The following is a 26,178-nucleotide window of genomic DNA, read 5'->3' as shown; positions in this document are numbered from 1 at the left end:
ACAGGATTGTGTCGAGGCACAGATTTTTTTTTTTGTTGTTGTATACAGAATCGAGGCTCGTGAAAGAGCTAACATTTATTTCACAAACAAATCAAACAGACAAACAAAATATACAAAAAAGAGGGAGCGGAAGACAAGATGGGGAGAGAAGGGGAAGCACACAAACAACATTTGAGAGCAGGGAGATGTGTGGGAGGGAGAGGGCTTGGGGGGAGGAGGCATGGGAAGGGGGGTGGGGGTGGGAGAAGTATAAAACACAAGGACACCAAGGACTTCCAGGACAGAAGTTGGTATTTCAAAAAAGTGGATTTGGGGTGAAATTAGCAGGGGCAGAAAAGATCAAGGTTTTGGATGGGGGAAGATAAGAGATGGTGGTGAACAGCTGTTTTAAAGACCTGGAGGGTGGAGTGGGATTGAAGAGAGTGAGGGAGTTTGTTCCAGAGGCGGGAGAAAAGAGGAATGAAGGAGTGAAGGTGAGCAGAGAGTGTTGATTTTGGCAGTTTAACCATAAGAGGGTTGCAGGCAGATCTTGTGCGACCTGTAGGAATATTTGGGGGACAGAGCCCAGAGAGAGCTGGGGGGGGGGGGGGGGGGGCAAGGCCAGAGAGGAGTCGGTAGAAGACGGAAAGACCACCAACCTGCCTGCGGTGCCCACAAAATCTGGGAAATCTGATCTGATCTGGTCAAATTGTGATCTGAAAAATCTGATCTGGGAAAGCCCACAAAAAAATCTCTGCTGCATTGAAGGTTCCCAAGAGCACAGTGGCCTCCATAATTCTTAAATGCTGAAATATGTTTGAGATTCTTAAATGTTTGAGATCTCGCGAGATCTTGTGGGCGACGTCACGGATTTTCGAAGCAGTACACGTTCTCCACGTTTTCGAAGTCAAGGCATTGTTCACAATTGTATTTTGTCGAAACTGTATTTATCTTTCGGTGTGTGAACCTATAGTTTGTCCCGAGGAAGATTCTCAGTGTTAATCTTTCATTGTTAATTAATTGTTTCTGTTCGCCCGGCGTGTGCGGCCTTGTAGCCTCAGGCTTCCCCGGTCACCCGTCGAAGTTTGTTCACTGAAGTTTCTTCCTTCGCTGTTTTTGTTTGGTTCTTAGATTTTTCCCTTCTCCCCTGAACTTCCCCGAACATCTACTCTTTGTCTAACGTTTTAACACCCCCCCCCAAAACAAACAAAAAACAAAAACAACATTTATTTCCCTTTCTCCACGTGTCTCATCGAGTGCTTCTCATCGTGTGCTTATGTCCACGTGCGCTGTGTTGCCCCGCCCCCATTATCTCCTTGCCTTCCACCTTTTGCCCTGTTCAAGTGACTCGTGGTTGGCCCTCCAGTCCCTCTGCCCGTTGGTATTTTTGTGAATATGAGATTGTTCTTCACGGTTCTGTTTAAATATGTTTCAACTTTCCCCTGCAGTGTTTTATTCAGTGGTATATTACAACATGCTGTTTTCTTCCTATTTAAAAGGCTCCTTTCAATTTCCTTTTCAACTCATTCCACTTCAAAAAAAAAATACAATCTCTTATAATTCTTTCTCACTACATGCTCTAAATTCTCATTCATTCCACCCCTCCTCCATCATTCTTAAATGGATCGCTAACTTAAAAATCATAACAAACCCAATTTGTTATAAATGTTCGTCTTTCATTAATCATCCACTTTCTAAACTCTCATAAAACTCTAAACTCTCTAAACTCTCATTCTCTCATGCACAGATTTATCCCATCTCATCTTCAATTGTCTTACCCTTCCGCCCGTCCATGGTACACTGAATCTTGTGGTGAGGCAGTTGCCTTGAAACAACTTGCCTTTGCCTATTGGAAGGCAATCTCCGTTCCTTCCACCAAGCTCGGAACAAGTGTGTGTCTGCCCTCAGGAGAGCCAGGAAGCACTATCTCTCCACACTCAACAATGAACTCTCAAACCTGTCTCCTTCCTCCAAATCCTCGTGGCGTCTGGTCAAATCCGTTTCTGGTGTTTGTTCCCCTTCCATCCCCTACCTTTACCTCAAATGGCTACACTGTTGACACCGCACGTGACAAAGTCGAATGCCTCAACTCTGTGTTTGCCTCAAAATCTTGTGTCCCAAACCCATCTCTCTCTGTGCCCACCTTACCCAGTCGAACCCAACTGCTCCTGGACTCTGTGTCCTTCCCTCCTGACAAGGTGGAGAAGTTTTTGTCAAACCTCGACTCTGATTCTGCAACTGGACCAGACGGCATCAGCCCACGGGTCAGAAAATCCTGCTCTTCCGCTCCATCTCACCCTCTCTCTGTTCTTTTCACCCTCTCTTTTGCTCAAGGTCATCTGCCAGCATCTTAGAAATCAGCAAACATTACCGCTTTACACAAAAATGTGCAAAAACAGATCCTTGCAACTACAGACCAATCAGCCTGCTCCCAATTATCAGCAAAGTCATGGATTCCATCATTGCTTCGGATATCAAATCCTTCCTCTTCTCCAATCATCAATTTGGATTCAGACCAGGTCATTCTACTCTGGACATGTTGCTTCTGCTGTCTCAACAATGGATGGAGGTCCTCAATGCCAAACAGGAAATCAGAGCTGTCTCCCTTGACATATCACGTGCCTTCGATGCAGTCTGGCACCCAGCTCTGCTCACCAAACTCTCCTCCTATGGTATCCATGGAAATCTCCTCGCATGGCTTGCGGACTTCCTCTCTGGTCGTAGTCAACGTGTGGCCCTGAATGGATTTCTCTCATCTCCCCTTCCTGTTCTGGCTGGAGTTCCCCAAGGTAATGTTCTGGGCCCTGTGCTATTTCTGGTCTTCATCAATGATCTCTCCGACTCTCTGGAAAATCCTCTCTATCTCTTTGCTGATGACTCCACTCACTGCCACTCCATTCCTCATCCCTCAGATCGGCAGTCTGCAGCCTCCTCACTCTCTGCAGATCTGGACAAAATCACAGACTGGTCAAACAAGTGGAACATGTTTTTCAACCCTGACAAATCTCACTCTTATTATGTCTCTCCAAAAAGACCGACTGGAAAACCCTCCCATCCACTTTCTCAACAATCCTCTCCAAGAAGTTCTGTCGCTCAAGCTTTTGGGTCTCACTATCTGCCATGATCTTTCTTGGGAAAACCACATTTCCAAGCTGGCCTCCAAAGCCAGTCGCCGTCTGGGCATCCTCCGTCGTGCGAAGTCCTTCCTTAGCACACCTGAGCTCCTCACCACATACAAGGCTTTCATCCGCAGCTCAATGGAATACTGTTCCCCCCTCTGGAGCGGTGCTCCTGCCTCACACCTAGCCCGGCTTCACGCTGTTGAAACCAAAGCTTTCAGAATCATTCGGAATCTCCTGCAATGAAGCCAACTCCGAGGGCCTTTCACTCACTCACCGCAGGCAGGTTGGTGGTCTATCTGTCTTCTACCGATTCCTCTCCGGCCTTGCTCCCCCAGTTCTCTCTGTGCTCTGTCCCCCAAATATTCCTACAGGTCGTACAAGATCTACAAGCAACCCTCCTATGGTTAAACTGCCAAAATTAAGGCTCTCTGCTCACTTTCACTCTTTTATTCCCCTTTTCTCCCACCTTTGGAACAAACTCCCCCACTTCCTTCAATCCCACTCCTCTCTCCAGGTCTTTAAAACAGCTGTTCATCACCATCTCTTATCTTCCCCCATCCAAAACCTTGATCTTTTCAACCGCTGCTAATTTTCACCACCGATACACTTGTTTGAAATTCCAACTTCTTTCCTGGAAGTCCTTGCAGTGTCCACATGTTTTATACCTCTCCCACCTCCCCCCAAGCCCTCTCCCTCCCACAGTTCTCTCGATGTCCTTGCTCTCAAATGTTGTGTTTGTGTCCGTCCTTCCTCCTCTCTCCCCATCTTGTCTACCGCTCCCCTTATTTTGTGTTTCGTGTGTCGGTTTGACTTTTTGTGTGTCGTTTGACTTTTTGTGTGATTAATGTTAGCTCTTTCACGAGCCTTGATCTTGTCTACAAAAAACAAACAAACAAACAAACAAAAAAACAGAGTGGCCAGACGGAAGCCTCTCCTCAGTGAAAGACACATGAAAGCCCGCTTGGAGTTTCCAAAAAAGCACCTAAAGGACTCTCAGACTGTGAGAAACAGGATTCTGTGGTCTGATGAAACAAAGATTGAACTGTTTGGCTTCCGTCTGGCCACTCTGCCATAAAGCCCAGATCGGTGGAGTGTTGCAGTGATGGTTCTCCTTCTGGAAGTTTCTCCCATCTCCACACAGGATCTCTGGAGCTCAGCCAGAGTGACCATCGGGGTCTTGGTCACCTCTCTTACCAAGGCCCTTCTCCCCCCGATTGCTCAGTTTGGCCAGGCGGCCAGCTCTAGGAAGAGTCCTGGTTGTTCCAAACTTCTTCCATTTAAGAATTATGGAGGCCACCGTGCTCTTGGGAACCTTCAATGCCGCAGAGATTTTTTTGTAGGCCTCCCCAGATCTGTGCTTCACCACAATCCTGTCTGTGAGCTCTGCAGGCAGTTCCTTCGACCTCATGGCTTGGTTTTTGTTCTGATATGCATAGTCAGCTGTGAGACCTTATATAGACAGGTGTGTGCCTTTCCAAATCATGTCCAATCAATTGAATTTACCACAGGTGGACTCCAATCAAGGTGTAGAAACATCTCAAAGATGATCAAGAGAAATGGGAGGCACCTGGGCTAAATTTCAAGTGTCATAGCAAAGGGTATGAATACTTATGTCAGTGATATTTCAATTTTTTATTTTTAATAAATTTGCAAAACTTTCTAAAATCCTGTTTTCTCTTTGTCATTACGGGGTATTGAGTGTAGATTGATGAGGGAAAAAATGAATTTAAACGATTTCAGCATAAGGCTGCAACATAACAAAATGTGAAAAAAGTGAAGGGGTCTGAATACTTTCTGAATGCAGTGTATATGTCAGACATCTTAAAATGGCAAATGGTCAACAACCAAAGTAGATGATGGCTGAGCACCTCATGTGTGTGTTGCATGAAACCTGGTCAAATGAGGTAAATCTATATTATAAAAGGAGCCATTTCTGTCTGTCTGTTTTTCGTGCAACAACTTGAGAAAGGATTAACGGATTTCCACGATACCAAAGATGGAGGATTTATGGAACTCCTTGGAAGGACTGTGATTCAAAAAAAGAAAAAAAAGAAAAAAAGGAAGGTTTGTGTATGGGCACATGGGCACATGTGGCAAAACTGCAAACACCAACTTCCGAAGAGGAAACTTTAGAAACTGCAAACGCCTACTGGGTCTCCCCTGGAAGAATTCAAGGCTGGTTATCTCCATACAGAGGGAAGGATCTCCCAATAATCCTTTTTTGATCTTGCCCCATAGATTAGACATTGCAGCAGAGATTGGTAATCCCATCAGCTAAGGGACGGGTCTTACATGTTAGTAAAAGGAAAATCAGCAAAGGCTGTGTGCTGATACAGTGCCATCAGAAAGTATTCACACCCCATGCATTTTTTCACATTTTGTTTTGTTACAGCCTGAATTTAAAATGGATTAAATTGAGTTTTTTTGTCACTGTTCTACAATATAATGCTAAAGTGGAAAAAATTTTTGGGGAAAATCTTCCAAAACAATTAAATATGAAATACAGAAATATCGAATTTACACAAGCATTCAACCCTCTGAGTCAATACTTCGGAGAAGTGTCTTTGGCAGCCATTACAGCTTTTAGTCTTCTTGGGGTATATGTCTGTATCAGCTTTGCACAGCTGGATTTTGGGAGTTTCTCCCATTCTTCCCTGCAGATTTGCTCAAACTCCATCAAGTTGGATGGGGAGCATTGGTGAAGGGCAATCTTCAGATCTTTCCACAGATTCGCCAGGGGATTCAAGTCTGGGCTTTGGCTGGGCCACTTGAGGATTTCACGCTCTTGTTCTGAAACCATTCCAATGTTGATTTGGCTGTATGCTTGGGGTCATTGTCATGCCGGAACGTAAATCTTTGGCGCAGTCCAAGGTCTTTTGCACTCTGAAACAGGTTCTCCTCAAGTTTTTGCCTGTATGTGGCTTCATTCTTTGTTCCTCTATTCTTCCAGTCCCTGCATTATACAAGTCTTCCAGTCCCTGCCACTGAAAAGCAACCCCATGGAATGATGCTGCCTCCACCATGCGTCATGGTAGGGACGGTGTTAGATTGGTGATGAGCTGTGCTCAGTTTAAACGAGATGTTGTGGAGGATACCCCATAGAGGCATAATTCACTAACACGGGACCAGTGGGTCTATTGACGGTATGGGCGTGGCGTGTGCTCGGGTGTTGGAGCCACGCCCCTTTAAGAGGATCGGGCGGAAGTCATGGGGGATATAAAGAGACATGAGTTCCGGTCGGGTTTTAGTTCTGTGGAAATAAAGGAGCCTTGAACAAATCAAGAAGTTTTTACCCTCTCGTGTCCGCAACTCCTACAATGTATCAGTTTGCATTCAGGTCAAAGAGTTCAATTTTCATCTCATCTGACCACAGAATGTTTGCCTCGTGCCCTGAGTCTTCTCTCACATACCTTTTTGCAAACTCCAGGTGTGCTGTCATGTGTGTTTTTCTCAGGATTGGTTTCTGTCTGGCCACTCTCCCATAAAGCCTAGATTTGTGAAGTGCTGCAGAGACTAGTCTCCTACCGGCAGGTTGTCCTATCTCAACAAAGGAACTATGGAGTTCTGTCAGAATGGTCATTGGGTTCTTGGTAACCTCCCTGGGCAAGGTCCTTCTTTCCTCAGTTGCTCAGTTTGGTCAGACAACCAGCTCAAGGAAGAGAAAGGGTCGTTCCATATTCATTGCATTTCCTAAGGATGGAGCTCACAGTGCTCTTGGGAACTTTCAACACTCAAGAAATTGTTTTATACATACGCTTCCCCAGATCTATGCCTCCTCACATTTCTATCTTGGAGCTCTATGGACAGTTTGTTGGACTTCATTGTGGAGATTCTGCTCCGATATGCAGTCAACTGTGGGACCTTATATATTAGGTGTACTGGTAGGTAATGGCGTTTTTCAAAGAGGAATACACAGCTTTACAAACAATATTACTTCCCGATACACCTTCCCTTATAGAAAGGTGTTTTCTTTCTAAATCATGTCCAATCAATGGAATTGGCCAAAGATGGACGACAATCAAGTTGCAGAGACATCTCAAGGATGATCAAAAGAAACTGGATGCACTTGTGCTCAATTGGGAGTGACAAAGCAAAGGGGTTGAATACTTATTGACTCAAGACATTTCAGGTTTTCATTTTTATAATTTTGTAAAAAATTCGAAAAAAATAAATTCCACTTTGACATTATGGGGTATTTATTATGTGTATTAAATTCAAGCTGTAACACAATAAAATGTGAAAAAGTCAAGAGGTGTGAATACTTTCTGAAGGTGCTGTGCATATACTCCAGAGCAAAAAAAAAAAAAAAAAATCCAAGTCAATTTGTAAACATTTTTTGTCAAAACGATTTTACCATACATTTTTAAAAACCACAAAAACACCGGAACATGCAGAAATAAGTTGGTCGAAATATCTTGGTTCTTGGTGAAAAATGGCAGCGCGCATCGACCTCTCCGGGTCTGGAAGAAACTGTCCTAAATGTGCTAAATGTTGTTTCTCGGTCAAATGCTTCGAGATATAAGTGCATCAGGAACACCCGTGCACGTGTCTGCGAACGCCAGATCTTGTTGGAAATCGGAAAACGACGCTCGTCTTACCAGCTAACTATTCCGACGGAGGAGCTGCGTAGCCTTGGCTTGTTACGTGAACTAGGCCCCGAGACAGCGGCGCCGCCTGTTGCAGCTGCCCGAATGAGAAGGCGCCACAAGCAGTGCGAGAGAAAACGGAAGCGCGGCAAGCGGGCTGGAATCCATGCTAGGCTAAAGGCCAACTCCAACAGACCGGCTCTCCCATCCATTCTACTCTCCAATGTTCGTTCCTTGGATAACAAACTGGACTACCTCAGATTACAACAAACTACCCAACGTGAGATGAAGGACTGCTGAGTTTTTATTTTTACAGAAACATGGCTCCATGACAACATTCCTGATACGGCCATTCAACTGAATGGGCTAACCTCCTTCCATGCGGACAGGGAAGTTTCAATGTCAAGTATGATCTGTGGAGGTGGTTTGTGTGTTTATATTAACAAAGATTGGTGCAAAAACGCTATGGTAGTCTCGAGCTACTGCTCATCGCTGGTGGAGTTCCTGACGGTTAAGTGTCGGCCCTACTATCTGCCAAGGGAATTTACCACCATTGTTATCGTGGCTGTGTATATCCCTCCCAGCACCAACGCTAAGGAGGCACAGTGTATACTCCATGGAGCCATCAGCGAACTGCAGACTGTACACCCCGACGGCTTTTTTTTATTGCCGCTGGGGATTTTAACCATGCAAATCTCAAGTCAGATCTCCCTAAATTCCATCAATATGTTAACTTTGCAACTAGAGGGGTGAACACATTGGACCTAGTTTACACGAACATTCGTGATGCATACAAGGCTGTACCCCGCCCCCACCTTGGCTACTCAGACCACATCTGTTATGCTAATCTCAGCGAACAGACCATTGCCTAAACGCACCAAGCCGGGTCTGAAACATAGAGTGTGGCCAGTAGGAGCTACCTCAGCATTACAGGACTGTTTTGACCACACAGATTGGAGTATGTTCAAGGAGGCTGCTACCTATGGTCATCTCACTAACTTGGAGGAGTATGCGGCATCTGTGACTGGTTACATCAGTAAGTGCATTGATGACGTCACTGTCTCCAAGTCCATCATTACACAAGCCAACCTGAAGCCATGGATGATTACAGAGGTCCGTGCGCTGCTGAAAACCTGTGATGCTGCCTTCAAATCAGGTGACAAGGCAGCCCCCAGAACAGCAAGGGCCAACCTGTCCCGTGCAATTAGGGAGGCAAAGCGTACGTATGCACGAAAAATTCATGGCCATTTCCGAGACATCAGAGGCACACGGGCGCGTGTGGTTGGGGATTCAGGCCATTACAAATTATAAGACCACACCACATGTCTGCGATAGTGATGCCTCCCTCCCGGATGTGCTGAATGACTTCTATACACGGTTTGATGCGTTGAACGACATGCCCGCGAGGAAGACCACCTGTCCTCCCGATGATCAGGTACTCTGTCTGTCCACCCACAGCTGACGTTAGGAGAACCCTATCTAGAGTCAACCCACGCAAGGCTGCTGGAACTGACAGTGTACCTGGTCGTGTGCTCAGGAAATGTGCAGACCAGCTAGCAGACGCCTCACAGACACCTTCAACATCTCCCTGAGTCAGGCGGTTGTCCCAGCATGCTTCAAGGCCACCACCATCACACCAGTGCCAAAGAAGTCAACATTGTCCTGCCTTAATGATTATTGCCCTGTGGCACTCACATCAATTATTATAAAGTGCCTCGAGAGGCTAGTCATGAGCCACATGAAAACCAGACTCCCCAATTCACTAGACCCCTTCCAGTTTGCATATCGTCCTAACCGGTCTACTGAGGATGCCATATCCTCTGCCTTTCATCTGGCCCTGTCTCAGCTGGAAAACAAAAACACTTATGTAAGAATGCTATTTATTTATTTTCAGGTCAGCATTTAATATAATTATCCCCCAGAAGTTGATAGGGAAGTTGGGCCTTTTGGGCTTGAACACCTCCCTCTGTAATTGGATCCTGGACTTCCTGACCGAGAGACCTCAGACAGTCCGGATCGGAAATAACATCTCCGGCATCACCACAATGAGCACCGGTGCCCCCCAGGGCTGTGTGCTCAGTCCACTGCTGCTCACATTGCTGACTCATGACTGTTCTGCCAAGGACAGTTCAAATCATATCATTAAGTTTGCTGACGACACGACAGTGGTGGGTCTCAACAGCAACAATGATGAGTCAGCATACAGAGAGGAGGTGGAGCGGCTGGCAGTCTGGTGTAGTAACAATACTCTGTCTCTTTATGTGGATAAAACAAAAGAGATGACTGTGGATTTCAGGAAGGCCCGCGCTGACCACTCCCCACTGTACATCAACGGTTCCACCGTGGAGACAGTTAGGAACACCAAGTTTCTTGGTGTGCACATCACAAATGACCTCAAATGGTCATTCGACACCACTTCCATAGCCAAGAGAGCACAGCAGCATCTCTATTTCCTGTGATGCATGAGGAAGGCAAGCCTTCCCCCCTCCATACTCACCCCACAGGGGTACCATTGAGCGTCCTGACAAGCTGTATCACTGTCTGGTAAGGAAATTGCAATATCTCGGACCGTCAGACTCTGCAGCGGATAGTGAAGACAGCTGAAAACATCATTGGGTCTCTCTCCCCTCCATGCAGGATTTCAATTACGAACACTGCACACGCAAGGCCGTCAGCATAGCTGACGACCGTTTCCACCCGTCCTATGGACTTTTTGCCCTCCTGCTGTATGGGAAAAGGTACCGCAGCATCCGGGCTAGATCTGCCAGACTCTGTAACAGCTTCTTCCCCCAGGCTGTCAGGCTCCTCAACGCCCTGTTACCTCCCACAACCCACTTTAATTTAGCTAACAGGGTCTAAACTCTAAATGCCCTCCTCGTCCACTTGCACTTCATACATCATATGCTGCTATACATAATATGTTTCTACATAAATGGTTTACTTATCAGATGTAACCTCCAGTCAACTGTTCAACTCCATACATTTTGATAAAATTTTTATTTTATGTTGTTTATGCACCTCCGGGACACAAAGGTGATCCCGGGGGAGGAGGCTGTTTCACAGCACCACTTGGTTGTCTGCGACGTAAGGGTGAAAGGTGCGAGGAGAGCTCGGCGGGTGAAGTACCAACCGAGAATGAAGGTGTGGAGGTTGAAAGAGGTGACAGTAAGGGAGGCATTAAAAGAGAGGCTGAGTAGGGTCGAGGATGATGTGGTTGAGCTTGAAAGTGGTTGGATATCAATGAAAGATAGTCTGTTGGGAGCCGTTGGTGAGGTATGTGGATGGACAAAAGGACCACCGAGGCACTCGGAAACATGGTGGTGGGATGATGAAGTTGGAAAGAGGATTGACGAGAAGAGGAAGAAGTTCAAGGAGTGGCAGAAGGCGAAGGGTACGGGAGCAGAAACAGCAGAGCATGAAAGTTATAAGGCAGCCAGGAAGGCTGCAAAGAAAGAGGTAGCAAAGGCGCAGGAGGCATGTAGGAAAATGTTCGGAGAACGCTTGGATTCGGAAGAGGGTCAGAAAGCAGTATTCAGGATTGCAAAGCAGATAGCGAAAGAGAGGTGTGATGTGATGGGGGTGAGTTGCTTGAAGGATGAAGTGGGACAAATCGTTGTGGACCCAGATGGAATTAAAGGAAGATGGAAAAGATATATGGAAATGCTGTTGAATACAGAGAATGAATGGGATGGCAACATCGAGAGTAACCCAGTTTTAGGACCGGCAGAGAAGATAACTGAGCAGGAAGTTGAGGAAGCGATAAAAGCAATGAAGGGTAGAAAAGCGGGAGGGTCGACGGGAGTTGTGGGAGATATGTTGAAGGCAGCAGGAAGTTGGGGTGTGAAGAGAATGACAGAGATCTGTAATCTGGTGGTGAAAGGAGGCCGCATTCCAGTGGAATGGGAACTGAGTACCCTCGTCCCTCTATACAAGGGGAAAGGTGACCCTCTGGAGTGTGGCTCGTACCGAGCGATAAAGTTATTGGAGCATGGAATGAAGGTATTGGAAAGGGTGTTGGAGAGGAGGATAAGGAAGAAAGTGAAGATCGACGAAATGCAGTTTGGATTCATGCCAGGAAGAGGAACGACAGACGCGCTTTTAATTGTGAGGCAGTTGCAGGAGAAGTACATGGAGAAGAGGAAGAAGTTGTTTCTTGGGTTTGTTGATCTGGAGAAAGCATTCGATCGGGTTCCACGCAAAGTATTGACATGGGCATTGAGGAAGTTAGGAGTGGAGGAATAGTTGATCAGAGTAGTGATGGCAATGTACAAAAGAGCGCGCACAGCTGTAAGGACGAAGGACGGGAACAGTGGTGAGTTTGAGGTGAAGGTGGGAGTGCATCAGGGGTCGGTACTAAGTCCACTACTATTTGTAGCTGTGATGGAGGTGCTGGCTCAGAACGTAGAGGGTTTACCGTGGGAGTTGTTGTATGCAGATGATCTGGTGTTGATTGCGGAAAGTATGGATGGACTGAAGGAAAAGATGAACACGTGGAAGGAATGTATGGAGACAAAAGGTCTGAAGGTGAATATCAGAAAGACGAAGGTGATGGCAAGTGGTAAAGCATGTGGTGAGGTGGAAAGAACTGGGAAGTGGCCCTGTGCTGTGTGTAGGAAGGGTGTCGGAGTGAACTCCATTCAGTGTACAATGTGCGCTGAGTGGGTTCATCAAAAATGTAGTGGTCTGAGAGGGTCATTAACCAGTGTGGCAGCTACATTCAAATGTAAGGTGTGCACAGAGGGAGCTGCAGATGGAGGAAATGTTGAGTTGGATCTTGGAGACGGCGTGAAGCTGGAAGGTGTGAAAACATTTTGCTACCTCGGAGACATGCTGAATGGAGAAGGTGGATCAGACTCGGCAACGGTTGCTCGAGTGAGATGTGCATGGAAGAAGTTTGGGGAATTGAGTGGCATGCTGATGATGAGGGGAGTGTCGTTGAAGCTGAAGGGAAAGGTGTATGCTGCATGTGTGAGAAGTGTTATGATTTATGGGAGCGAGACATGGGTAATGAACGTAGAGCAGCAACGAAGGTTGGAAAGGGTAGAAATGCGAATGGTTCGACGGATGTGCGGAGTATCGTTGAGAGAGAGGAAGACAAATGATGAATTGCGAAAGATGATGGGAATAGAGCCTGTGATTGATGCTGTGAAGAGGAACAGGTTGAGATGGTTTGGTCATGTGTTGAGGAAGGATGAAAGTGACTGGTTGAGAAGAGTGATGGAAATGAATGTAGAAGGAAGTAGAAGACGGGGAAGACCGAGAAAGACTTGGCTAAAGATGGTGGAAGAAGAAATGCGGGCAAGGGGGTTAACAAGGAGAGATGCAGAAAATATGGCAAAATGGAGAAGATTGTCATGGGGACCGCAAGGCTAACCCCCGCTCTAGCAGGGAAAATGGCCTTTAAAATGCATGTTGTTGTATGTTGTTGTCTTGGATATACTCATATTGCCATGGGTATTCATTGTGTATTTACTGCATACTATCCTGTGTATTTATAGTATTGTTCTGTGTATTATGGTATTGTGTTACACTTGTCATGTCCAATTGCACTATGTATAGTCTTGCTTGAATGTTTATATTGCACCGAGGTCCACGAGGAACGTCATTTCGTTCCATTTTATACTGTATTATACATGGATGGGATGACAAGAAAGTTTATTGAATTGTGAATTGATTGAAAGAACTGTACAAATCAGGATGGAATAGCTTGGCCTTTAGCTTTCTTCAAATAATCCAGTCTTTTTGTCAAACTTTCACAAAGCTTCTTGCACTGAGAAATGTCTATATTGTCCCATTCATGTTTGACAGTTTCCCAAAGTTGATCGGAAATTGCAAATTTCCTTCCAATAAGTTCGTGCTGAATATAAGCCAAAATAATCACTATGGGGTTCAAATCAGGACTCTGACCAGACCAGAACATACGTTTCAGGGACTTTTCCTACAACCACTTTTTGGTGGCTTTTGTAGTATGGGCAGGGAAATTATCTTGTAAAATGCATTGCAGATATTTAAAAGTCTACGTCCAACAGTAAACTATTTTTTCGAATTTTCTTTGCGACACAGAACAACTCGAGTCTTATCATCCTTTTTTATGTGTAAAAAATTGATCGATTTTGTCTTACCTGGGATATTGATCTTATAATTATATATATATATAAAAGAAAGTTTTTGTTTGTTTGTTTGTTTGTTTGTCTGCACGTGCTAATCTCCTGAACGGTAAAAGATAGGAGGAAACCTCTAAAACAAAAAATGTCGGGACGGACCCCGGGAAGTTTATAGGCTAGGTGGCGAGGACGGTTGAGGCCACCTCGGTCGGGCTGGGCCCATTTCGCAATTAAAAGCTGACCTGAATTATAGTAGTCAATCTTCTACGGCCGCGAGTAAAAGCTGAATTATAGTAGTAAATTCATTCAAAAAGAACCAAAAATGTTGGGACGGGCCCCGGGAAGGTTATAGGCTAGGTGGTGAGACCGGTCGAGGCCGCCTCACCTGGGCTGGGCCCATTTGGCAATTAAAAGCTGAGCTGAATTATAGTAGTCAATCTTCTATGGCCGCGAGTAAAAGCTGAATTATAGTAGTAAATTCATTCAAAAAGAACCAAAAATGTCGGCATGGGCCCCGGGAAGGTTATAGGCTAGGTGGTGAGGCCGGGCGAGGCTGCCTCGGCGGGGCTGGGCCCATTCCACAATTAAAAGCTGAGCTGAATTATCGTAGTCAATCTTCTATGGCCGTGAGTAAAAGCTGAATTATAGTATTAAATTCATTCAAAAAGAACCCGGGCAACGCCGGATGCATTCGGCTAGTTAAAGATAAAGGAGAAAATATGGAAATTTCATAATTTTTTTTTTTTTAAACAAAACTTCTTAAAACATGAAAATTTCCATAAAAAGTGCTGTAAATCACATGGAGGGCGTTTAGCTACTGTAGCATGAGTAATCAATTTAAACTGGAATATATACTGCACATCGATGGTTCCAAATTAGAAAAATCCAGCTTGGCTCATTTTTCTTGCCCCAGAGTGTATGTATGTCTAACAACTACCATGAGGTGTAAAATTTTAAAAAAAGTCACCAAGAGTGCAGTCATAAATCAGGCAGATGAGCAGACTATTAATGTCGTGAAAGGGCAGCAATAATAGAGGGAATGGCAGAATGGAAAGGGAAAATTGAGAAGTACTGTAAATATAGAAACTAAATGTGTGATGAGTTGAAATAAATTGTTTATTTTCAAAGGTCTCTCATTTGCTCAAACGATGGGTAAAGCCCGAAACGTCAGCACCTTGGAATCCCTCACAATGGATAATTGTTACCATTTTATTCTTAAGTTTATATTTATATTCAAAGGATTGTTTAAGAGCCTGAAATAAAGTATACAGTAAAATGGGAATGCTTAAGTAGAGGTCAAGGATTGAAAAAAAATATTCTTAAAGAGCACCAACAATTTTTTCCCCATCATCATATTGTTATTCAGTCCCCTCCCGCTTTTACAAGATTCAGGCTCATGGAAGAGGAAGGTGCCTGAGGGTATAGACTGAAAGCAGGGAAGTGCGAAACTGTTGAACACTATAAGCAAAGGAATTAATGAACAGAAAAGGAGAGAAAGGGGGGTAGGAAACAGTAACCTGCAAATAAAAGGGTTGTGTTCAGAAAGGTTAATGAGGGGAATAAAGATCATGGTTAAAGATGGGGGATGACATGAGACTGTGATGCATGACCAGCTTGAAGCCCTCCCTGGAGGAAAGAATGTGACAGCACAGCCTCAGCAAGGCAGTTCCAAGTATGGGAGAAGTGCAGAATAAAAGTGTTGAGGTGTGCAGTCGGTCTGGTCTTTTGAAGTTTAACCAAGGCCACCGGAAGCACAGGTACACCCTGGAGTTGTTGGGGGTGGTTGGCATGTTGAGAGAAGATGGAGCGAGGCAAGAGGAGAAGCGGTTTAGTAGATTTGAATCAAAATAACTGATATTTGATAAGAATTGGCAATGTCAACAGCAGAACTTACTCCATAAGAAAACAAATCGTTTTCTTTCTTTTGAAGGGTGGCGCAGAATGTTTTCAACATTGCAATTCTTTGTGCCTTTTTCGCTGTGACAGGAACGATGTTGCCATAAGCTGTAAACTGCAAAACACACAAACGTATAATTTCATGTTATTCTCCATGCTTACTTTCACAGACTGCCTATCTTGGATTAATCAATGACAGAAGAATAGTAAAGTACACAAAAAACATGTCTCAAGCTTCCAAGTCTGAAGTTATGATTGGTACTCTGCAGGCGAGTTTGAAAGATAAACTATTTTAGCGGGTTATTGAAATTAACCAACAGCTAATGAAAAATACACAATTTCATTCATACACTCATGAATCATGCAGGGCTATTTGTACTTTAAAAACATTACGATTATGACAACTCAAAAAATTATGCAAAATATGCAGGAAAACATGGAGAAAACAAAATAGACTTAGCAGGTTGGTACAAACGTCCTCTTTTGTATTTATGCTATTTATTTGTAATTATTTCTTTATTTTGTATTTGTTTGTATTTATTTGACTCCATCTACATCTCGCTGTCTGATAACATGGACCAACTTCTTTCCACTCATTCCAACTCTCCCTTCCTCATATGTGGTGATTTCAACTGCCATCATGCCAGCTGGCTGAGTGTCAGTTCCTCTCACACCAGCTATGGCACCCCAGCAAAGGACTTCTGCAACCAACTGGGACTGACACAATCTGTCAATTTCCCGACCCGGATCTCAGTCAACGGAGCATCTTCTCTTCTCGACTTGGTTATAACTAACTTCCCTGCAAATGTCTGCTGCTCTCCTTCTGCTCCAATCGGTTCATCGGATCATTTGCTTGTTAAAGTGAACATCTCTCTGGCCATTCTCAGAGAGCCTCCTCAGTGCCGACGAGTATGGCATTTCACTCAGGTCAACTGGCATGGTCTCCAAGCAGCCATCAATCATCTGGACTTGTCTCCCATCTTCACTGCCACTGACATCAACTCTTCCTGGAAATTCTTCCAAAGTAAACTGCTCTCTCATGCACAGATTTATCCCATCTCTTCTTCAGTTGTCATACCCTTCCTCCCGTCAGTGGTACACTGAATCTTGTGGAGAGGCAGTTTCCCTGAAACAACTTGCCTTCTCATGGAAGGCAAATCCAACGGAAGGCAATCTCCGTTCCTTTCACAAAGCTTCGAACCAGTGTGTGTCTACCCTCAGGAGAGCTACAAAACAATATCTCTCTACTCTCAAGACAGAACTCTCAAACCTGTGTCCCGTCCCTCCTTCAAATCCTGGTGGTCCTTCTCGCCTGACAAGGTGGACAAGTTGTTGTCAAACCTCGACTCTGATTCTGCAACTGGCCAGAAGGCATCAGCCCACGGGTCCTAAAATCCTGCTCTGCCACTCTTTCACACCCTCTGTCTATTCTCTTCACCCTCTCCTTTGCTCAAGGTCACCTGCCATCTGCTTGGAAATCAGCCAACATTACCGCTTTACACAAAAAAGGTGCAAAAACAGATCCTTGCAACTACAGACCAATCGGCCTTGTCATGAAATTCTGTCTGGCGTCTGAACCCAGGTGTCATGCGTCTTTTGTCCGCGACGCGGCCGTTATAAGAACTCGGCGCTATGATCAGCACTATGATCATACCTGAGACGTTTACTGTATGCTATGCTGGTGCATAAATAGATGGTACGTACCGCCACTTTGTTACGGCTTGCTTGTGCTCATTTGTAAACTCATTACTAGTTCAGATGTATGCTGAATATTGATATGTTCGCTGGTTCGCTTTACAGGTATTGTTAGGGATCGATTGATATTAAACTCATGATCTGAGCCAATGTTGTAACTCTGATTCTTACAACAGGCCTGCTCCCAATTATCAGCAAAGTCATGGAATCCATCATTGCTTCAGATATCAAATATCAAATCCTTCCTCTTCTCTAATGGCTTGATCTCTGATCATCAATTTGGTTTAAGACAATGTCATTCTACTCTGGACATGCTGCTTCTGCTGTCTCAACAATGGGCAGAGGTCTTCAATGCCAAACAGGAAATCAGAGCCGTCTCCCTTAACGTATCACATGCCTTCAATAGGGTCTGGCCGACGCTCTGCTCAACAAACTCCCCTCCAATGGTATCCATGGAAATCTCCATGCATGGATTGCGGACTTCCTCTCTGGTCGCAGCCAACGGGTGGCCCTGAATGGATTTCTCTCATCTCCCCTTCCTGTTCAGGCTGGAGTTCCCCAAGGCAGTATTCTGGGCCCTGTGCTTTTTCTAGTCTTCATCAATGATCTCTCCAACTCTCTGGAAAATAATCTTTGTCTCTTTGCTGATGACTCCACTCTCTGCCGCTCCATAACTCATCCCTGAGATCAGCAGTCTGCAGCCTCCTCACTCTCTGCAGACCTGGACAAAATGACAGAATGGTCAAACAAGTGAAACATGTCTTTCAATCCTGACAAATCTCACACTCTCACTTTGACTCTCCAAAAAGACTGTCTGGGCAACCCTCCCATCTACTTTCTCAACAATCCTCTCCAAGAAGTTCTGTCACTCAAGCTTTTGGGTCTCACTATCTGCCATGATCTTTCCTGGGAAAACCACATTTCCAAGCTGGCCTCCAAAGCCAGTCGCCGACTGGGCATTCTCCGTCATGCGAAGTCTTTCCTTGGCACACCTGAGCTCCTCACCACATACAAGGCTTTCATCCGCAGTTCAATGGAATACTGCTCTCCCCTCTGGGCTGCTGCTCCTGCCTCACACCTTGCTCGGCTTCACGCTGTTGAAACCAAAGCTTTCAGAATCATTGGAATCTCCCGCAATGACGCTGACTCTGAGGGCCTTTCACTCACTCACCGCAGGCAGGTTGGTGGTCTTTCTGTCGTCTACCGACTCCTCACCAGCCTAGGTCCCCCAGCTCTGTCTGTGCTCTATCCCCCAAATATTCCTTCAGGTCGCACAAGATCTGCCAGCAACCCTCTTGTGGTTAAACTGCCAAAATTAAGGCTCTCTGCTCACTTTCACTCTTTTATTCCCCTTTTCTCCCACCTTTGGAACAAACTCCCTCACTCTCTTCAATCCCACTCCTATCTCCAGGTCTTTAAAACAGCTGTTCATCACCATCTCTTATCTTCTCCCATCCCAAACCTTGATATTTTCTACCCCCGCTAATTTACCCCAGATCCACTTTTTTGAAATACTGACTTATTTCGGAGTCCTAGCAGTGTCCATTCGTTTTATACCTCGCCCACCCCCCCCCCCCCCATTTCCACGCCCCCTATCCCCAAGCCCTCTCCCTCCCACAGATCTCCCGATGTACCTATTATCTGCTGTTGTACTTGTGTGCTTCCCTCTCTCCCCCCATCTTGTCTCCCGCTCCCTTCATTATATGTTTTATGCGTCCGTTTATGTTTTTTGTGATTAATGTTCGCTCTTACACAAGCCTCGATCTTGTACACACACAAAAAAAAATGCTAGAATCAATTTCCAACAATTTAGGCTAACATCTCATGGACAATTCTATGTTGGTTGCTCTTGAGTTGGCAGAAGAAGGAATTTTTTAATTTATACACCTAATGGTAAGAAAACAAATATAGTGTGATGAACACAGAGGTTTTTGTGGAAGTGTAACCAATTATGCCCAACCAATGCCAATTATTGTTCAATTGATCAAATACATTTAAATCCTTGGTGTGAGGAAATCGGACTGGCTGTTAATAAACTTAACAAAGCCCTACTCGGACCTTTCTCAAACAAGTCAAAGGTGGGAGAAGTATAAAACACAAGGACACCAAGGACTTCCAGGACAGAAGTTGGCATTTCAAAAAAGTGGAATTGGGGTGAAATTAGCGGGGGAAGAAAAGATCAAGGTTTTGGATGGGGGAAGATAAGAGATGGTGGTGAACAGCTGTTTTAAAGACCTGGAGGGTGGAGTGGGATTGAAGAGAGTAAGGGAGTTTGTTCCAGAGGCGGGAGAAAAGAGGAATGAAGGAGTGAAGGTGAGCAGAGAGTCTTGATTTTGACAGTTTAACCATAAGAGGGTTGCAGGCAGATCTTGTGCGACCTGGAGGAATATTTGCGGGACAGAGCCCAGAGAGAGCTGGGGGGGAAAGGCCAGAGAGGAGTCGGTAGAAGACAGAAAGACCACCAACCTGCCTGCAGTGAGTGAGTGAGAGGCCCTTGGAGTTAGCTTCATCGCAGGAGATTCCAATGATTCTGAATGCTTTGGTTTCAACAGCGTGAAGACGAGCTAGGCGTGAGGCAGGAGCACCAGCCCAGAGGGGAGAGCAGTATTCCATTGAGCTGCGGATGAGAGCCTTGTATGTGGTGAGGAGCTCAGGTGTGCCAAGGAAGGACTTCGCATGACGGAGGATGCCCAGTCGGTGACTGGCTTTGGAGGCCAGATTTGAAATGTGGTTTTCCCAGGAAAGATCATGGCAGATAGTGAGACCCAAAAGCTTGAGTGACAGAACTTCTTGGAGAGGATTATTCAGAAAGTGGATGGGAGGGTTGTCCAGTCGGTCTTTTCGGAGAGACATCGTAAGAGTGTGAGATTTGTCAGGATTGAAAGACATGTTCCACTTGTTTGCCCAGTCTGTGATTTTGTCCAGGTCTGCAGAGAGTGAGGAGGGTGCAGACTGCCGATCTGAGGGATGAAGAATGAAGCGACAGAGAGTAGAGTCGTCAGCAAAGAGATAGAGAGGATTTTCAAGAGAGTCAGAGAGATCATTGATGAAGACCAGAAAAAGCACAGGGCCCAGAACACTGCCTTGGGGAACTCCAGCCTGAACAGGAAGAGGAGATGAGAGAAACCCATTCAGGGCCACACGTTGACTACGACTAGAGAGGAAGTCCGCCAGCCATGCGTGGAGATTTCCATGGATACCAAAAGAGGAGAGTTTGGTGAGCAGAGCGGGGTGCCAGACCGTATCAAAGGCACGTGATATGTCAAGGGAGACAGCTCTAATTTCCTGTTTGGCATTGAGGACCTCCATCCATTGTTGAGAAAGCAGAAGCAGCATGTCCAGAGTAGAGTGACCAGGTCTGAAAACAAATTGATGATCAGAGATCAAGCCATTGGAGAAGAGGAAAGATTTCATATCTGAAGCAATGATGGATTCCATGACTTTGCTGATAATTGGGAGAAGGCTGATTGGTCTGTAGTTGCTGGGATCTGTTTTTGCACCTTTTTTGTGCAAAGCAGTGATGTTGACAGATTTCCAAGCAGATGGCAGATGACCTTGAGCAAAAGAGAGGGTGAAGAGAGGGTGAAGAGAACAGAGAGAGGGAGTGAAAGAGCGGAAGAACAGGATTTTAGGACCCGTGGGCTGATGCGGTCAGGTCCTGTTGCAGAATCAGAGTCGAGGGTTGACAGAAACTTTTCCACCTTGTCAGGAGGAAATGACACAGAGTCCAGGAGCAGCTGGGTACGACTGGGTACGGTGGGTACAGAGAGGGATGGGTTTGGGACACAAGATTTAGAGGCAAACACAGAGTTGAGGCATTCAGCTTTTTCACGTGCGGAGTCAGCCGTGTGGCCGTTTGAGGTGAGGGAGGGGATGGAGGGGGAAAAAACACCAGAAACAGATTTGACCAGATGCCACCAGGATTTGGAAGAGGGAGACAGATAAGAGAGTTCGGTCCTGAGAACGGAGAGATATTGTTTCCTGGCTCTCCTGAGGGTGGACACACACTTGTTTCGGGCTTTGTGAAAGGAAATGAGATTTACTTCCGTTGGATTTGCTTTCCAGGAGACGAAAGCAAGTTGTTTCTGGGCAATAGCCTCACCACAAGATTCCGTGTACCATGGACGGGAGGATGCCCTTATCAGTGTGTGGGTAGCCTTGAGCATTAACAGACACTGCCTGTTCCCTTGTTCTCCTCTCTATATAAAACTACTATTTTTCCCAACCTGAGAGTGGAATGGGGTTTTGTGTTGTTCATTGGTATGCTGTGTATTGCAGATTTACGATCAACTTCTCTCTGTGCATGTATCAATAAATATTTCAAATTCACGACATGAGGAAAATAAATTCTTCTTCGACATTTTACATTAAAACTCTTTCAACTATTTAAATGACACATTGCCATATATATATACAGACTTGGCATTTAATATGGAATTTTTTTTTTTTCTTGACTTGGGTTTACTTTCTGAAACTCAGTGTATCAATCTGGTGAGTTTCTTTTACCCTTCGGTGATGTCTTCCAAGATGACCATGTCACTGATTGTCTTTCGCAGCAAGAAGTCAATAACAGGTTTATATCACAGGTGGCGTGACAAAATGTAAGGACAGGTACATTTGACGATTGGCTTCACAATCGGGTATATAAGGGTTGTTGCATTCTGTATTAGTGGAAAACAACTGCTGCACATCTACAAAAGTTATTGCCGCTTCCTCTGGAGATGGTCCATCAACTTGACAATGCTGTTTGTCATGGAGTGGTGGCTTTACGAAATTCTGGCATGAAACAGCGTGCTATTGCTCGGCAGTATGGCATCACTCAAGGTCAGGTGTCAAAGATCCTGAAACGAAATGCTCAGAGGGGTGATCCCGACTCCAATACCGAGGCCAGGACATCCACGCAGAACAACAAGGAGAGATGATCGCCAGCTGCACCGGTTAGTCTGCACTGGCCGTACCAAGTCAGCTAATCGGCTTAGGGCTGAGTGGCAGCAACTGACAAATGTGCCTGTATCCAGAAGGCTAGTCAACCAACGACTGGTTCAAGCAGGCTATCGTGCCAGGCGTCCCCTGAGAAAGCCACGCCTGACCAGACAACACAGCCAGCGCCGATTGCAGTGGGCAAGAGAGCACCGTCAATGGCAGCCAGGACACTGGAATCACGTGACCTTCAGTGACAAGTCTAGATTTCTGGTCTATCGTCAAGATGGCCGCGTCCGAGTGCGCAGACAAGTGCATGAAGCCCACAACGAAGATTGTATAGTGCCAAGAGTCCAAGCTGGAGGTGGTGGGGTGACCGTTTGGGCTGCTTTTCATGCAGGGGGCAAAACTGACCTGGTTGTTCTGAATGGAAACCTGAACCAGTTCAAGTACAGGGTCATTCTGGAAGAAACATTGCTTCCATTTCGTCGTGCAGCCTTTCGAGGAAACTTTGTCTTCCAAGATGACAATGCATGGCCTCATCGTGCTCGCATGATGCAACACTTTCTTGCTGACCGTGGTGTAGAGCATATGGAGTGGCCTGCCATGTCCCCGGATATGAATCCGATAGAGAACTTGTGGGCAGAATTAACGCGTCAAATCGACCACTTGGACCAGCAGCCGACCTCTGTGCGTGAATTGCAGCAGGCTATTGTCATTGCATGGCAAGCGATTCCTGTCCAAACCTTGGCAAATCTTGTGAACAGCATGCCTCAACGTGTACGTGCTCTCCTGAATGCTCGTGGGGGTTACACGAAGTACTGAACTGTAATTTTACTGTCCGTAATCCCAGTCGTAATTTAGCTTTTGTTGAAAAATTTTTGGGCTAATGTGCAAAATAAAGAGATACTTCTGGAAAACGTACAGACGTTTAACACAGTACTGTCCGTGAATTGAGTTCGATATCAGTTTACATCACTTTCAAGGATCAATTTATTTGCTTCGAAATGTCAAATGTGGTTTTTGTTTCTTTTAAAGGTCACATTAACAAAATCTAGAATAATTTCAACATAATTCCAATGAACTTTTGGTTCTCAGTCATTTTGAAAAGTAAGTTCACCCCCACAAAAAAAAAAATCCATATTAAATGCCAAGTCTGTGTATATATAGTATATATATGTGTATATATATATATATATATATATATATATATATATATATATATATATATATATATATATATATATATATATATGTATATATATATATATATATATATATATATATATATACAAACACACACACACACACACACACACACACACACACACACACACACACACACACACACACACACACACACACACACACACACACACGGACCCCCAATATTCGTGGGGGATACGTTCCTGGAAAATGCCGAGAAATGCGAAACCGCAAATGGTGGGGCATTGTTTCGAAGAAGAAAGGGGGGGATAGGTTCCCGAGTCACGAAAATCGGCGAATAGAGAAGAACAAGTTGTGAAAATCCGCGAATAGAGGCAAATCCCGAGAACGTCGACGATAATCCACGAAGGTCGATGAAAGCCATGGAAATGGTGAGGCAAATTCCGAGAATGTTGATGAAAATCCCAGACATGGCGAGGCAAATCCCACGAATGTCGAGGATAAACCCGGAAATGGCAAGGCAAATCCCACCAATGATGGCGACAATCCCAGAAATGGCGAGGCAAATCCCGCGAATGTCGATGAAAATCCATGAATGCATGCCATGCCATTATCAATGGGGACAAGCGTTACGCCTAGGTCCCCCATCGGTGAAGTGATGTGATTGACAAAGTGGAAGACGCAAGGCGGCCATCTTGGATTTTGACGTGGCGACCCAATATACAATAGCGTTCTTCCTTATGCCGAGATACACCCACACAGCAAATTAGAAGTTGGTACTTCGCTTATTTTTCAAGATATTCATCTCACAAGGTTCAGACATACATGGCGGCGGCCATCTTGGATTTTGACGTGGCGACCACATTTTAAACAGCGTTCTTGCTTGTGCCGAGATACACCCACACACCAGATTCGAAGTTGGTACTTTGCTTATTTTTCAAATGCTCAAGGTTCAGACATATATATGGTGGTGGCCATCTTGGATTTTGACGTGGCGACCCAATTTTCAATCGCGTTCTTCCTTATGCCGAGATACACCCACACACCAAATTAGAAGTTGGTACTTCGCTTATTTTTCAAGATATTTCGCTCAAGGTTCAGACATATATATGGTGGCGGCCATCTTGGATTTTGACGTGGCGACCCAATTTTCAATAGCGTTCGTCCTTGTGCCGAGATACACCCACACACCAAATTAGAAGTTGGTACGTAGCTTATTTTTCAAGATATTCATCTCACAAGGTTCAGACATACAAGGCGGTGGCCATCTTGGATTTTGACGTGGCGACCCAATTTTAAACAGCTTTCTTCCTTATGCCTAGATACACCCACACACCAGATTAGAAGTTGGTACTTCGCTTATTTTTCAAGATATTTCGCTCACAAGGTTCAGACATATATATGGCGGCGGCCATCTTGGATTTTGTCGTGGCGACCCAATTTTAAACAGCGTTCTTCCTTATGCCTAGATACACCCACACACCAGATTAGAAGTTGGTACTTCACTTATTTTTCAAGATATTCAGGTTACAAGGTTCAGACATACATGGCATCAGACATACATGGCGGCGGCCATCTTGGATTTTGACGTGGCGACCCAATTTTAAACAGCGTTCTTCCTTGTGCCTAGATACACCCACACACCAGATTAGACGTTGGTACTTCGCTTATTTTTCGAGATATTTCGCTCACAAGTTTCAGACATATATATGGTGGCGGCCATCTTGGATTTTGACGTGGCGACCCAATTTTCAATAGCATTCTTCCTTATGCCGAGGTACACCCACACACCAAATTAGACGTTGTTACTTCGCTTATTTTTCAAGATATTCATCTCACAAGGTTCAGACATACATGGCGGCGGCCGTCTTGGATTTTGACGTGGCGACCCAATTTTCAATAGCGTTCTTCCTTATGCCTCGATACACCCACACACCAGATTAGAAGTTGGTACTTCGCTTATTTTTCAAGATATTCAGGTTACAAAGTTCAGACACACATGGCATCAGACATACATGGCGGCGGCCATCTTGGATTTTTACGTGGGTTGCACCCACACACCAAATTCGAATGCGGTCCTTCGCTTACGCACGCACGCACGGACGGACACACGGACGGAGGGGAAAGCCAAAGTCCCCCTTTCGCTACGCTGTGCGACGGGGGACAAAAAGGGAGACAGCTAATTGCACCAATAGATAATGTGGTGTGTTTTCATTCTTTACAGTAAGTAACTCGCGGGGATGACATGTTATGCAGCTGGTGGAACATCCTGCGCAGCTCTCAATTATAGTGCGGATAAGAATCGCGGCCACGAAAGCCATGAAAACGCAAAGCATGCAGCAGTGAATGTAGAAGCAGGTCATGCTCGTGGCTCATAGAAGATGTTTTTTTGCGTATATCCAGCTGCTTTACGCATAGCTGGTGAAAGATGGGTTTTATAAATGTGTCATGCTAGCGGCTCGTGAAATTTCTTTATTTGCGCCCCTGAAAAACCGTGAATTCGCTGAACACGGCCGCGAATAGAAAGAAAAACCGCGAATAGAGAAACAGGTCACATTTTATCAACCGTGAATACGTGGAACCCACGGATAGCTGGGTCCGACTGTATATATACACATACATACATACATACATAAATACATACATATATATATATATATATATATATAAATATATATATATCTATATTATAATAGCCGTAGATGATTC

The 26,178-nt window shown here is 45.1% G+C and overlaps 1 protein-coding gene across 1 annotated transcript in view; it reads right to left on the bottom strand.

Annotated features, from left to right (window-relative positions):
- LOC137431268 (uncharacterized) overlaps window positions 1–26,178 on the bottom strand; it is a gene marked incomplete at its 5' end in the record, with an annotated part of 60,221 nt that overhangs the window by 11,799 nt on the left and 22,244 nt on the right. The window contains one exon of the mRNA XM_078769279.1: window positions 15,686–15,802. Within this exon, the coding sequence (XP_078625405.1) occupies window positions 15,686–15,802 (117 nt within the window). The remainder of the gene's footprint in view (window positions 1–15,685; window positions 15,803–26,178) is intronic.

This window comes from Myxine glutinosa, unplaced genomic scaffold (genome assembly GCF_964187855.1).
Source record: "Myxine glutinosa unplaced genomic scaffold, kmMyxGlut1.1 SCAFFOLD_1924, whole genome shotgun sequence".
Classification (NCBI taxonomy): domain Eukaryota; kingdom Metazoa; phylum Chordata; class Myxini; order Myxiniformes; family Myxinidae; genus Myxine; species Myxine glutinosa.
Note: the sequence above shows the minus strand (reverse complement) of the source record. Positions and strands in the feature narration are given on the sequence as shown.